The sequence below is a fragment of the Meriones unguiculatus genome, chromosome 1 (genome assembly GCF_030254825.1).
Source record: "Meriones unguiculatus strain TT.TT164.6M chromosome 1, Bangor_MerUng_6.1, whole genome shotgun sequence".
In the NCBI taxonomy this organism is placed as follows: domain Eukaryota; kingdom Metazoa; phylum Chordata; class Mammalia; order Rodentia; family Muridae; genus Meriones; species Meriones unguiculatus.
In genome coordinates this window covers 159,742,537-159,757,731 of record NC_083349.1, presented here as the reverse complement: position 1 = coordinate 159,757,731, position 15,195 = coordinate 159,742,537, and the positions used below count along the sequence as shown (strand labels likewise).

General features: G+C 49.8%; 1 protein-coding gene across 12 annotated transcripts in view; it reads right to left on the bottom strand.

Annotated features, from left to right (window-relative positions):
* Ilf3 (interleukin enhancer binding factor 3) overlaps positions 1-15,195 on the bottom strand; it is a 41,565-nt gene that overhangs the window by 1,080 nt on the left and 25,290 nt on the right. For 3 of the 12 annotated variants that reach the window (XM_021643773.2, XM_021643775.2, XM_021643776.2), the window contains 16 exons: positions 14,674-14,851; positions 11,853-12,000; positions 10,532-10,623; positions 10,047-10,142; positions 9,392-9,503; positions 8,870-8,967; positions 8,204-8,315; positions 8,009-8,119; positions 6,631-6,830; positions 6,150-6,317; positions 5,163-5,300; positions 4,854-5,030; positions 4,607-4,763; positions 4,444-4,497; positions 956-1,321; positions 234-362 (listed from right to left, as the gene is read on the bottom strand). In XM_021643773.2, the coding sequence (XP_021499448.1) occupies positions 234-362; positions 956-1,321; positions 4,444-4,497; positions 4,607-4,763; positions 4,854-5,030; positions 5,163-5,300; positions 6,150-6,317; positions 6,631-6,830; positions 8,009-8,119; positions 8,204-8,315; positions 8,870-8,967; positions 9,392-9,503; positions 10,047-10,142; positions 10,532-10,623; positions 11,853-12,000; positions 14,674-14,851 (2,336 nt within the window). Of the gene's footprint in view, positions 1-233; positions 363-955; positions 1,322-2,663; positions 4,010-4,443; positions 4,498-4,606; positions 4,764-4,853; positions 5,031-5,162; positions 5,301-6,149; positions 6,318-6,630; positions 6,831-8,008; positions 8,120-8,203; positions 8,316-8,869; positions 8,968-9,391; positions 9,504-10,046; positions 10,143-10,531; positions 10,624-11,852; positions 12,001-14,673; positions 14,852-15,195 lie in introns of those variants that run through there. The other 9 variants (XM_021643774.2, XM_021643777.2, XM_021643781.2 and 6 more) reach the window with 7 other exon arrangements.

Below are 15,195 nucleotides of genomic sequence, written 5' to 3'. Positions count from 1 at the left end.
TGTGTGTGTGTGTGTGCGCGCGCGCGCGCACACTGGGGTCGGCAACATGAGGTCTCTGGCTTCTAAAGACTAAGCAGTAGGTGTGGGCCAGAGCCCAGGGTTCCCAGCCCCCAATGGAAGCCACCAGCAACTGCCAGTATAGCCTCACTCAGAATACATCCCTGTCAAGTCCTGTGACCTATAAAGCCCCCACCCCATCCCACCCTTTGCTGGCCCTTGCTGTCGGGGCCCACCTTGTTTGCCTTGGTATGAAGAGCTGCCCCCAGAACCTCCGCCGTAACCCCCATGAGAGCCTGTGTTGTAGGATGACCCACTGGAGCCATAGCTGTTCCCTCCACTCCGGCCTCCACTACCACTGTAGTCTGAGGGAAAGAAATCAGTGTGATTAGGGCCTAAACCAAGGAGAACTGAGATAAGCAAGGGGCCTTGGTGGCAAGCCCTGTCAGGTCACCCTGCCCTGGGTCAGGCTTGTCACCCACTCCTGAAGTCCACCTGTCTTACCTTCCCACCTGCCTCTTCTAACCGAGACGCAATGCTTTAACCTGCTTCTCACCTCACAGTTTATTTACTCCCCAGTCCTTCTAATGGCTACTGCTCTGACATGAGAGAGAATGCACACCTACTCAACCCTACTGGGCAACAGTGCACATAAGGACCCGAGGCCTGTACATGAGGCTGGCTCACTGAGGAACTAGATAGAACACAGCCCTTGAGGAGTCCCAAGAGAAAAGCCTTGCAATTTCCACCTTGGTACCTAGCCACAGCCTGGAGGGCAGAGGCCTTAGCCAGAGATGGATACCAGGAAGGGACTTAGGGTCCAAGGTAATGCTTCCAGGTTTCTCCCTACACTCACCCTCCCAGAGCCAAGACTATCTGGGAGCACCTCACAGTTCCTGGCTAGAGCTGGGCTTCTGGCCATCCCCAATCAGGAAGTGGACACTGGAGGCCAACTCACTGAATTTGCTGTCGTAGCTGTAGTCAGAGCCCCCACCACCACCAGGGGAATTGTAGGAGTTGGAGTAGGAGGAGTAGCTGCCCTGCCCATGGCCGTAGCCTTTCTGCTTGCCCTGTGGCGTGCCGTAGCCGCTGTACTGGCTCTGGTTGTAGGGTTGCTGCTGGCCCTGGTGGGACTGGTAGCCCGAGCTGTAGGAGGGTTTCTGCTGGCCCCCATGCAGCGGCTTCTTCCCAGCATGTTTCGGGGGGACTGGTGAGTTGTAGCTGTCTCCTTGGTAGTAGGAGCTGTAGCTGGCCGAGCCACCACCTCCCCCGCTGCCTCCACCACCGGCATTCCCAGAATGCCCTCCATTGCTGTAGAACTGACCTAAACAGGGAAGCATCAGATTAGATGGAGGGTCCCAGGGTGAGGGCTGGGAGGGGAGGAAGGCAGCAGTCGTGGGCCCTGAAGGCTGGCCCGCAGCCCACTGCTAGAGCATCAAGGAACAGACTGGAGCACAAGGCTCTGCTGGTCGAGGCAGCCTGGCTTATGCCAGCCCAGCCTTCAGCTCCACTCACCCTCAGCTGATGACAAGGGGTCTTTGCCAAGCAGCAGCACGACAGCAGCTTTGCAGATGTCAACATTACAATGAGATGGGCTCCGAGCGAGGATGACATTCAGGACTAGCTGACGGCTACCCAGATGTCCCCAACGGTGACAGGAAAAGCAAAGCACCCAGAAGCAGTGAGCCACCCCCTTTCCTCTCCGTGCAGGAAATGAGCTCAACAGGCACAAGCCTTAGGGACCCCAGGAGATGCCTTGCCACAAACACGATGGTTCTTCAAAGACCAAATGCTCTCAAGACAGTGATTTGGACTTGCCCAGCCTCCTTCCTGAGTATGAAAAACATGACTGAGGGCACAGAGTGGGTCCCTAGCCTCGTGAGAAGGCAAGCACAGGCTGAGGCTGAGATAAAATGTTTGGATGGGGCCTCAGTGGCAGGACTGACGAGCTAACGCTCCATAGTTGTGGCTACAGCCTCTGGCCCCCACTTCTGATCAGTGGGTTTGTCAACATGCTCCCTATTGGAGACTTGGGTGGAGTGACATGGGTAGGGCTGTCCCTTCAGGTCCACTGACGAAGGGAGTTCCTACGTCCAGGCTTAAGGGAAGCCAGAACCTTCCCCAGTGTTCAACAGGGGGGCCTGGAATTCCTAGAGGCCTGGATTCCCAGAGTAGGTGGCCTCAGCAGGCAGACCTTTAGCCCAGTGAAACCCATCAAGCCCTAGACAGGTAGAAGGGACACTCCCACATAGCCTGTCCTTCCTTCCCAGGGTGAAATCTAAGAGCACCACTTTCCTTCCACCCACTGGTGGATGTACACCCACCTCCATGCTGATGCTCCCCCCAGCTACGGGCACAAGCACCAGGAGAGGCAATATTCCCGTGCAAGCCTTATTTTAAGAAGGTCTCTCCCACCCCCATCACAAAGTCACAACACTACAGAGGAGGAGGTGTTCCACAATGGAAGAAAGCAAACACAGGGAGGCTCAAGTGAGGATACTGGGAAGCCCAGGGCTCCAGATCACGTCCCACCACTCCACCACCCCAACCTAGCCCCCAACACCTCCTCCAGGCCCCTGCCATGGCTTCCCCAGGGTCCTATGCTGAGCAACTGAGCTGCCTGCCTGAAGCTGGGCATGAATGAAGACGCCAGTACGGAGGGCTCGTTACTTTAACATGTATTCATTTAAAAAATAATAATAGTAATAAGGAAGGGTAGGTTTTCAACGTCATTCAGAACTATTTCCTGGTATAAAAAGACATAATTTGCAAACATAACTTTCTAAAAAATAGAAATAAAATACATCATGCAAAGTCTTAGAAAGAAGTTTCACTGACTTTTTAAACCTTGGGGAACAAATCACACCGTAACCACTTTGACCACTTTTTGCCTGAATAAACGTTAAATCTTGCAAGTCAAGGCAGGGGCAGATTTGCAGCAAAGACTGCAGAGTAGAGGCCTAACGACAGTCTCACAAGGGCTCCCCACCACGAAAGGGATCTTGTACTTTAAACACAGGAACAAATTTCTAGGCACCCAGAGTCAGCGTCTGCATGGCGGGCAATATAGACCCTTGGTGAAGTCAAAGCCAGCTCTTTGTTAGAAAAAGAAGAAAATCTGGGCACGTATTGGGCTCTTCCAGGCCAGTTTTAAAGCCCCATTGTGAAAAAGAAAACAAACCTAAACCCAAACCCAGGAGCTCACGCTGACACTGTGGATCAGGACTTGCAAAACTTCACGTTATTCTCTCCTTTCAAGCCTGTCTCATTTCTCACACAGGTAACGGAAGCGCAGTTTTGATGCCTTTGCAAGTTAACTCGTAACTAAAGCAGCCACAGAATCGCCTCACCCCAAGGACCAAGCAGAGCATTTACAAAAGGTGGGAGGCCCTGCTCTATGCAGCACACCAAGCCCTGGCCGTCCCAGAGGTTACATGCTCAAAGAAGGCAAGAGAAAGTCAGATGCTCTGGATTCAGATGTGCTGAAACAGTTTTCATCACTGCCAAAGGCATCAACCAGATGTGGAAATTTGTGAAAAGGTTAAAAACGCATACAAAACCTGCTGTAAATTAAGACAAAGGTAGATTAAAACGCGCCATTATCTCTCTCTTTAAATAAAAGAGTGCTTTCCATTAATAGCAAAGATAGGCTTTTGCCTTGATGCTGAACAACGCTGGCTTTAGAATTCTGTGCAAGGCTGCACGCATACACACAAAAATCTCTGAGAAAAGGGTTTTTTCCACTTAGTGTGAACTTCGAAATGACCAAGTTCAAAGGTAAATTCATGATAGAAACTGCCATTGTCTTAAGTCTGCAGGCTAACAGTTTCAGACAGGCTGCGGTGGAAAGCCACGGTTGAGAACCCCAGTGAAGCACAGGGACACAGCACGGACACTTTGGGTTTTGGAGTTGGAGGAAATTGGAGTAAAAAGTTGATTTTGTGTCAATACTTTTAGACGCTCTAGGAAGCCCCAAAATCATGATAGCCGTAGCAGTCTGTGAAAAAGTCACCTACAAAAGGGGGAGACAGAGCAGAGAGAAGAAATTAGAATTCTTTTGAAAAAGGGCACAGAGCGCCACATTTGAAATTCAGGTTTTAGATTTCTCTGCTCGTGTGACCCCCCAATGAAGGCTCCTTCTCAAGACAAGAGCGGTGCACGGGCAGGAAGGCGCATTCTCAAAGACTGGTTGCTTAAAGCAGAGAAATTTAAAAAGCCGACTTCAAAGGAACTTAGGCGGTACACGAAGGGTGTGTTAGCATTAAAACTGTCAAGGACATACTTTGGGGACAGGGGCTTAAGGACCAGCTAACCTAATCACCGCAAAAAGGTGCGGCTGGTGGCCCTGAACCTCAGAGATGCTGAGGCCAGCACCCTACCCTAACTCAGACCCAGCCTACACTGACGCAGCTTCCCAAAGTGCAGACAGAGAGAGTGCACACTTACTGTAGCCTGCTGTGGCCGAATTGCTGCCGTACCCATAGCTTCCATATCCGGCACCTGCAAGAGAACAGACAGGTTACAAGACAGACATACATCCAACCTGTGCCTTCCTTCCAAGGAAAGGTACACAATCACCCCAGTAGGTGACACAAAGAAAGACCCTCACCAGCATTCATATAGCCTCCTCCATGGTTAGCGCCACCAAATCCTCGGCCCCGTCCTCGCCCACGGATGTTGCCTCCTCGGCCCCTTCCTCGGAGGTGGGGAGGTGGGGGCACTTCATTATGCATGGGGCCCCCCATGCCTAGGCCAGGGCTGTGCGGCTGAAAGAGATGCATAGGGATGCGGTTACCCCACCCTCAGATTAACCCAATTCCTTCCCCAGGCCAGAGGGCTCAAAGATGAATCCTCACCTTGGCAGCAAATTTGGGTCCACCTCGGACAGGTACAGGGGTTCTTTTCTTTTTGTTGGCTTCAAGGGCAAGAGGGGCATCAGGGAAAAGCTTTTCTAAAGCAGCAAGAGCAGCATAAGCCTTTGCCACCTTTTTGTTTGAACCAGCACCTTGAAACTTCTGTCCATCCACCTCAACCTGTAAAAAACACACTGTATGGGGACTAATCTAACCAGCACCTCCTCCAGGTTGAGGGCATAGCTCAGACCTCTCCCACAGCACTTTTTTCCCAGGAATCTCAGGGATGCCTCTAGCCACCTCATTACTTACCTCCATAACAAACCGTTTGTCGTGGCTGCCCCCTGTCTCAGAAATGAGCTCATATTTGAGGCCACGCCTCTTCTCATTAAGCTCCATAACGGGGTTCTTGCCATGCTTGGTCAAGATCGGACCCTGCTGTTTGACGCCCTCAGGGAAAGCACACAGAAAACCCACAAAATTAGATTTGGGCATTCCACCACCCAAAATCCAAACAGCCACTGAGGCCAAGCCCTCTCACTTGAACCGGTATCTGGATCTAAACCTGCCTGTGTGTATGCCAGCTGACATGTCTCAGTGAAACAACCACCTCCACCCACGACATTGTGGGTGCTGGGTAGCTGAGTCCCTTGATGTAAGATCTGGCAGATGAATCCAACCTTTTGACACTGCAAACATTATTTATACCAAGTTCACACACAGGGACCAGCAAGATGGCTCAGTGGGTAAAGATGATTGCCACCAAGCCTGATGATTCAAATTCAATCTCTGGAACCCACACAGTAAAAAACTGTTTGGTTATGACCACCAAACATGTGCTATGGGTGCTTAGGCCTCATGTGTGTGCACACATAATAATGGATATAAGAAAAAATGGTGATAATAAAATGAAATTACCATGAGGGTTATATTAAAAAGGAAAAAAAGGTTCAGGGGCTAAAGAGATGGCCCAGTGGTTAAAAGCACTGGCCACTCTCCCAGGGAACCCATATTCAGCTCCCAGCATCCAGATAGTGGCTCACAACCTTTTGTAAATAAAGTTCCAAGGGATGAGGGCACTGCACACGTGTTGCACAGACAAAAAATACACACGTGAAAGAGAAAATGAAGGGGAAAAAAGTTTATGCCTGAGAACCATGCACCACAATTACAAAACAAAAAAAAAAACCAACTCAGAATGTGTGAAATGATTTCAAGATTTCATACAGGCCACAGGTTGTTCAGGTCTGGCTCTGTCCTGGCAATAGGCTATATTCCTAGCACCCACCACAGGCTCACCTCAGTAGTGGCATCTGAGGGGAAGACAGAACTGGGGTTGGAGACAGCTTCCACCACAGGGGGTGGGGCCACTACTGCTGGCTTCCCATCTGACTCCTCAGCGGAGTCCTCCCCCTTGCTGGAGTCTCTGCCTTCCGCGCCTGTTGGCAAGCCCATGTCCTGTAACACCTGTGGAGCAGACAGACCCAGGGCTCAGGTGAGGAAGACTTACAAGGAACCACCTACACAGGTCCTCTCCAGACTCCACAGAGCCTCCTATGTAACTTGCAGCACAATCCCAGCTACCTGCAAAGTTTGTTTGTTTGTTTTTCTTTTTAGTTCCTCAGGTTATCTTTAAAGATTCGACAGGTATGACTTGTCAAATTATCAAAGACCCACCCAACTACCTGTGTTTTTACACTCTTTCTGAGATACATGCTATCCAGCCTGAGGGCAACCTGGGAAGTGCATTTTCTGTTAGGAAAGGAGTACAGGTACTTACTTTTACAGCCACATGCAGCTTGGCGGTCTTTTTAGATGGCCCTGAGGCTTCAAAGGTACTGCCATCTACCTCCACAGACATGGTGAAGATGGGGGCATGAACAGGACCTGTCTGGGAGATCAGCTTGTACTGCAGCCCCGGCTTCAGCTGGTTCAGCCTCATGAGGGCATTCATAGCTTGGGGAGGCTCGGCCTTCTCCTCTAAGAAAAGAACAAGGCAAGACTAGATGAAACTTCCAGAGTCCAGAAAAGCCAAAGCCTGGAGACTGCTACACAACTCTGTGGCATATGGCCAGTCCTGAGCCTCTCCTGCTGTCACTGGAGCACTGTTATCATGGAACCATCTCTGTGTCAGTTATTAGTTTTGGGGTAAGTGGAGTGATGAGAAAGGTTCTCCCTCACTCTGTATCTCAGTCTAGACTTGAGGTCATAGCAAGTTCTCTCAGCGTAGCCTCATGGGTGCTGAGAATACAGATGTGGCTACCAGACTCAGACATTAATTTTTTACAATACTTAACTATCAAGGGCATCCTGGTCTACAGAGCCAGTTCAAGGACAACTAGAGCCACATAACAAAGAGTGTGTCTCTATAAACAAACAGTCAACCAACCGAAGGGGCTGGCGAGATGACTGAGAGTTCGGATCCCGAGAACGCACATGAAGCCAGATGGGACAGCCCATCTGTGATCTCTGCACTCCTATGTCTAGACGGGAGATAGAGATGCAGGAATCCCCAGAAAGCACCTGGAACAGTTAGCCTGGCACACTCAGCAGTGAACAACAAAGACACCCTGTTTAAAACAAGGTGGAGGGGCTGGAAAAATGGCTCAGCAGTTAAGAGAGGACTGGGGTTCAATTTCCAGCACACACATGGCGGCTCACAACTGTCTGCAACTCCTGTTCCGGGGGACCCGACCCCTCATACAAACAGGCAGTCAAACACCAATGTACATAAAATAAAAATTAAAAAAAAAAAAAAAAACAACAACAAAAAAACAAAGTAGAAGGCAAAGAGACACCCAAGGCTGTCCTCTAACCTCTACATGAACACCCCGACACAAGCACATTCACACCCGCACACATTTTTTAAATATACACAAAGGGAAAAAAATGTTTTAAGCCAAGTAGTGATGACAGATGCCTTTAATTCCAGGACTTGGGAAGCAGAGAAATCTGAATTCAGGGCCAGCCTGGTCTACAGAGTGAGTTCCAGGACCACCAGGGCTACACAGAGAAACCCTTCTTTGAAAAACCAAATCCCCCACCCCCCCAAAAAAATTTTCAAACAAAAATTAACAGCACATTCATCACATCCAGTTGCACAGTATCTGGGCCAGACAGAGGAGGGGTGACACCTACCAACCCGGACACATGCTCACCTTTCTTTTGGATCTTCTTTTTCTTCTTGCTGGGAGACTTCTCCTCCCCATCCTCTTCCATGGGGCGTTTCATGGGTGTGATAGCATAGGTGGTGCTTGGGGGAATTTGAACTGAAAGGAGACCAAATGGAAGCAGCTGAGACATGCAAACAGCATTTGCAGAGAGACCTGTCAACAATGCCCACATATCCTTACCAGTGTAGTCCACTGGGTTCTCATTCTTTGGTTTCTTGGGCATTTTGGAAGGCAGTGGGTCCATCCCCAGGACTTTATGGAGTTGACCAAAGGCAGCAAGCCGCAGAGCATGCTAGAGAAGGGGAAGAAGGGTCTGACTCGGCTGCCTCACGCCACAGTGACTGTATGTGTGCTCACTAATGTCTTCTGAAGTGGGACAGGAGTTGGGGGGCTGCTAACACTCTCCCTTCAGTCAGCAAGGGGTCCCCTGACAGGCAGGGCAGGGCCTGACAGCTCTGGCCCAGCCTTGCTGTGGGGGAGGGCCAGCCTGTGACCACCCCCCTCAAGATGAGTACAGGAGACCCCAACCTGGGGGCTGGTTGCCACATGGAGCCAGGTGGTAGACACACAGGGAAAGAGCCCCACTGCAAAGCTGTTGCCCACTGTACTCGCTGTGCCAACATGGCACGTGAGCAGGGTGGGAGGCAGACAATAGTCACATGTGGTGCCAGAACAAAGAAGCAGCCCAGATTGGAGCGCCCTGTATCAGAGACACCATGCCTTTGCCTTGGTCCCCAACCTGAGCCTATGATCCAGGGGCTGCCCTTCAAATGCCCAGTAATGGAACTGGGAGCCAGTGAGTGCAGACTGGGTAAGGGCTCATGTTGGCAATGGCGACGACTATACCTGCGCACTCTGTGTGATATCTTCCCGTTGCTGTCTGTCTAGATGCCCAATAGCATCAGTGGCTTCTTTTTCACAAGGGTCATAAATGCCAGAACCATCTGAAGGCAGGAAACAAGGAAGATATGCAGAGGATTATACCTTGTCGTCTCGTAAGAGTTGCTGGCTGAGGGAACCAGGTGTGTTACCCCCCGCAACCCATCCACACCCAGCTCTGGAAAACACACCGAGCTCGGTGACCCACTCAGCATCCAGCCCTTGACAGAAATAAATCATATGTCTCAGAGCAAGAAAGTCATGTGGGAGTGGGTCACCACCGGCCCCGGGTCCGCCCTCTGATTTGTGGCTGCGGACCCGGACAGGGCTGGATATGATGGTGCAAGAGGGTAGTCACGTGCTTCGGCCCTAGCAGGGGGAAATGGAGCTGCTGTAGCCCTAACCCAGTCAGTGGACCAGTGAGGCAGTGGCTATAAGGCCTTCATCCCTATTCTTTTCCCTGTCCCTTGAAAATCACAAGGCCCCAACCTGGCATTACGATGCCGGATGCCAGGCACTCCAGCACTCTCCGCAGGGCTTCGCCAGCACCCATTGGCCTATTGGCAGTGCCGATGGACTTCTCACACAGCAGCTCCAAAGGCTAGAAAGCAAGAGGTACAATGAGCTTCCAGCTGCAAGAGTTGACACCCCAGGAAGTCCTATTAATGGGTAAGAGATGTTAGGGATCCTGAGAATCAAAGCCAGCCAGTGAGGTGAGAGTCCAACATCAGACATCTAGGCAGGGGCTGGAAGACTTTCACTGAGGCAGTGTGGGGACCGAGTGGCAACCCGAGTGCTAAGTGGGTAATTACACTTAAACCGTAACCACTAGAAAGGATGTCTTTAATAGTGGGCTGTCAGAAACATGCAGCTGGCACAACAGGCCTCAGGTCCTTGTTGGCAAGCTGCTGAAGAACACCTGCACACCTACCTGTATGATTAGTCACAGCAGACTGCCCAACCAGCTCCACCTCCTCTCTCAACTATGTTCCCCCACAGAAAACCCTAACCTCACTTTCACCCCAACCCACAGTCTGATGATAACAGTCACCCAAGCCAACAGCCATGAAACTACAGGAAGGTCACATCTGAAAGGGCCTGCCTGGACAAACACTACTCCCACCCCTAGCACAAGGTGTCTTACCCATCCTCTGAGGGGACCCCAGGTGGGCACTCGGGTACACAAGTCCCTCAGGACCCGGATGACAATGACACATGACTTCAGCCCATTGGCTCTGGCCTAGAGGAAGAAAATGCAGGCTCTTCATACTCAGGGCACCACAGAGGACACCAAGCAAACATGAACATGAATCTCAATCTGGTGGTGCTACTTTGCCAAGGGTAAACAGTTGCAGGGGTGCACAGCCACCAAGTGTGTGGCCAGCATTATGCTCCCGGCATATGTGGAAGCCTGTTACTCTTATTGCAAAGCAGCCCACTGCTCAGCCTCCTCGGGGTCGTCAGGTCAAATTGATTTAGGCCCGCTCCTTTAGCAGCTGCACACCGCAGATGCTAACAAGATCGGCACGGCTACAGTCAATGTTATGATCACTTTTTGGTCAAAGTTAGCCATGTTGTAAAACTTAGGCATTCTCTACTGAAAGACAAAGAGAAGAACAAAATGCAAACCTGGAACCACTTGGCGTGTCGAAGGGACGCCAAGGCAGCAAGGCATTTCTGCCTGTCCAGAACGTCCGGGGGGTCGTTGACTGATAGCGTTTCTATTCATGGATGGAATAAGAAGACAAGGCACAGTTTGACCAAGGGGTTCTGTCAGGTGCAAAGGGGATGTGGCAGCTTCCTAAAGGGCTGCTGAGTCTCCCACAATCTCAATTTGTGTCCACCCTGGACAAGGGAAGGAGAGGCTAAAGTGCCATCAGCTCTGAGAGGAAGTCAGAAAAATCGGGAGGCCCTCTCCCAAATTTTAAACCACAGAAACAAAAACCAAAATCAAAAAAGAAAAGTTACTCTAAAAGGAACAATCAACGGGGAAGGGAAAAGATAGGCTAACCCTATCTTCTAGTAGACCCGTTCCCTTGCTTCCTCCCCATAAATTAGCTAGACTGGAATTTACAATAGAAAAAAACAAAAACAAAAACAAAAAGAGGTGGGGGAGTGGAAACAAACTCCCTCTCTGCGTCTCACAAACAGGCATCCACCTGCAGTACAGGGGACCACCTCCGCCCACCAGGCGGGACTGCCCTAGCCCCAGGCCTTGACAGAGAGAGTCCTGTTGGTCAAAGGTCCAGCGTCCCTGAGTGGATAAGCTAAGAGGGCTTTGCTCACTGGCATCATATACGTGTGCCAAAGGGAAATGAACAAATCAGCCTCCAATGCGAAACAACTAGGGTGTCATTTGGCTCTTCCAGCTATGAAGGATTTGGATAAGGCCTGACCACAGGCCCAGGAGGCCCTCAGGGAGACCAGTGAACTGTAGATGAACCATTAGCAGCTGAAGTATAAAGACTGGACTGGAAGACAGCACGGTGGTTTGAACTTTATCCAAAGCTGCTCTGGCCTCGCTAAAGCTCAGTGCCACGGGAAGAGGACAAATGAAACACCCGGCCACGCCGCAGGGCCAGCGATCGCTACTCCTACGTGCCGTCGATACAGAAGCCATCTGGCTGCTGCTAACCACTGCAGTACCCGAAGATTCCCGGGGACATGTTTTTTTCCAAGAAGGAAACAAGTTTAACAAGGAAGTTTCAAGAGCATTTGAGGAGTACGAGAAACAAAATGGCGTACTCCCTGTGCAAAGTGCTACTCACTTTTAGTGCCACTGTTGGGTCAAACTCCCAAGAACACAAGGCCAAGCGGAGACATGGACGTAAAGGCAGTCAGAGCTACACTGACACCCTCTAATCAAAGCACTCAAAAACTGAATAGCACATTTGAGCGAGAAGGAACACCAAGTCTGAAATGTTCTGATGGCTTCTCTTGGCCTCCCTACCTCCAGCTAATACTTTCTCCATTTCTTCTCTGACAACAGGGGAGGTCAGATGGATGGTCAAGGACAAGGGGGGCTCTTTTGTGTTTTGTATCACAATAGCAGCATCATCCACAGACTGGAGTACTTCATATTTGTCTTCTGTTACAGTCTGGAGGAGGGAAAAAAAAAACAACAACAACAAAGCTTTCAAAACGCTGACTCTGAAAGGTAATCAACTAATCTGACAAAGTCTGCTGGGTCTCAGGCTATGAATGCTAGGAGGGCCTCTAACCCTGTAGTCAAAAATGTTATTTGCACCTGGAGTGTTAAAGTATAAAGGAAGTCAGGTGTGATAACTCATATCTATACCACAGCATTTAAGAGACTGAGGCAGGACAATGAGGATTCAAAGCTCACAAGAGCCACAGAACAAAACTCTATCTCAAGGGCAGGAAGTGAAAGGACCTAGTGCAGTGGCAGCCATTCCAGTGACCTGGGAGACTGAAGCCAGAGGATCGTTTAATTAGGGCCAGCCTGGGCAGCACACACAGTGACACCAACAACAATGAATCTTAATTTAAAAACAAACAAAAAAATGCAATTCAAGCCTGAGCGTCAGGGTACATGCCTGAAATGCCAGCACTCTGAAGACAGAGGCAAGAGGATACTACAAGCTTGAGGCCAACTTGTCTACACAGTAAGCTCAAGGCAAGCCACAGTTAGACAGTAAAACCCAGCATAAAAATAATTAAGTGCAATAGCTGGCCAGCTAGGAAGATACATGTCGATCACCCCAGCAAATCAGGATGCTGAAGCAGGAGGGTTAAGTTCAAGGGTAGCCTGGGGGAACGAAGGGAGAATCTATCTGAAAACAAAACCGTTTTTCTTTCTGAACATTTTTTTGAGGCAGGCTCTTCTTACCATGTGGATCTCCCCACCTCAGCCTCAGTCCTAGCTCAAGGCTTAAGGTTCTAATTTCTTACATGGCCCTAGCATGCTGCAGAACCTGTCACAGACACTGTAGGGGGAGCCCAGCGCCCGTGATAGAGAGCATCCTCAGGCTGAACAAGCTCTGTGCTGGGAGAAGCAATCAGCAGACGGCGTGGAAGAGAAGCACAAGCACTCCTCCAACTATAGGCAACGATACAAACAGGAGCATGTGCCTCTTGCAGATAAACTCAACCGCCCAACCTGAACTTCTCTACAAGCTTGTTTATGCTAACTGGAACACATTCAGTTTCTTTAACTAGTTCTGTTAAAAAGTCAAGTGCATATATTGCAGAGAGGACATTTGCCCTGGAAATCGATGTGTAGATTTCATAACCTCTACATGGTTCACCTTCTGGACCAGGTAACCCTTTCTGAGAGGAAGCTGTCCTGTACTATACAGGGTGCGCAAAACATCCGTGGTAACCATGCACTAGGGAAAAGAGTACCTCACCTCCCCCTATCTCCAGATGGCCAAAAGTCCTCAGGGAGTGTCGAGGTTAGCTGTCAAGAACCACAGCCGTAATGTGCACACACTATTGTGTTTGCAATAGGGATGGAATTGGGCAAATTCACTAAGCATACCATGTGCACAAGAGCACTGCAGCCGCATCCATTACTACCCCTGAAGAACAGCTCTTCAGAGCTTTCTTTTCAAACATTTAGCAATGTGTTCTCCATAACAGTCTTTAAAGAGGTAATATCAACTGAAATCACAGCTATGAGGAACCTCCTGACCTCCAGCAGGTCCTCTCGGTTCTAACATTCTGCACTTGCTCCTCCAGACCTCAGGTCACACTACTGTCCTGACCTGAGCATGTCCCCAGCATATTACAGAATGGTTACTCACATGCAAAGATATTTTTCTTTGCAAAAGAGTAATACTTAAAACCAGTTCTGAATTTCTGTTTGCTATCTTTTAGTTAAATTCATGAGGACTATCCTGGAAATGCAAAATATGGCAGTGAAGAAGCTCTAGTCTCTGGCTGTCCCCACTGGGGACCCTCTATTCAGCTTCTCAGCTCCAGAAGGTCACATTACCCCTATTACTCAGACAAGTGTGAGGTCAGCCACTGCAACTTGCCAGGGAGACCCACTCCTAGAATCCTAGCACTCTGGAGGCAATAGGATAGAGATGTCAAGGCCAGCCTGGGCTATAAGACTTTTTCTCAAAAGTCAGGAATAAGAGGGTGGATCAAAATGGACAGACACTCAAAGAAAGTGAGGGAGGAGGTGCACATATATCTAACCTGGGGTCTGACTTAATAAATGTTAAATAAATATGAAAAACCATTTTACTTATACAATAGTAACAGAAAAAAAATGACTGAGGTTTTTTTTGGTTTGTTTTTCGAGTCAGGGTCTTACTCTATAGCCCAGGCTGGACTTAGATACTCAATAATCTTCCTGACTCAGCCTCCTAAATGATGGGATTACAGGTATGAGCCACCACGACCACACTGTTTTTCCCCTTCTCTCTCAACTCTACCACTAAGCTCCAGCTGCAGCCAGGTGAACGGAGTTGAGTCTCAAGCATGTCCAGGTCTAACCCAGGGAAAATTAACTCCCTTCCTCTCTCCACCCCACACAGTCTACACATGGTATTTCTGCCCAACAGCCCAGGCTTCATATGTGAGAGCAGAATGGGCACCACTAGACAGAGCAGATGATTTCCCACAGACCTTCCATGGCTCCATAGTGTCCTGCCTGTTATCAAGGTGAACATGTGGCAGATGAAAGGGGGAGCCTGCTCCCTGGCATATAGCACAGTTGGGCCCTCCCTTCCTCTGACCATCTCTTTTCCACAAGCGCTAGAACCCCCTCTGGCACAATAATGGTGGTGGTGGTGACTCACAGTGAGCTGGATGGCCAGGTTGTCAGCCACCTTGTCCAGAAGGGCAGTTGTGGGCTTCTCCTTACAGAGCAGAACCAGCTCCAGATCCAAGTCCCCCTTGAGCAGAAGACCCTTGGCTACCAGGCCGACCCGCATCACGCCCCTCAGGGTCCTAGTCATGTGTTCCGCCTTCTGTTCCCTGAGAGACAGACAAAAGTCAGGCTCAATGGAAAGCCGACCTAGCCAGAACCCAGAGGTTGGCACTTCTTGGAAGAGATGCTAGCTTAGCTGTGCCACATGGTGGCACACACCTATAATCCCAGCACTCAGGAGGAGGCTGAGGCAGAAGGACCTCTATGATTTTGATGCTACCTTGGGCTACAAAATAAGTTGAAAGCCAGCACAGACTATCCAGTGAGATCCTGTCACAAAAAAACACTACAAGAGCTAGGCAAGATAGAGACAGGAATTCAAGGGCAGGCTTGACTACACAGTGAGGTAGCAAATCTGGGCTACATTAAGACCCTGCCTGAAAAGTCCTAA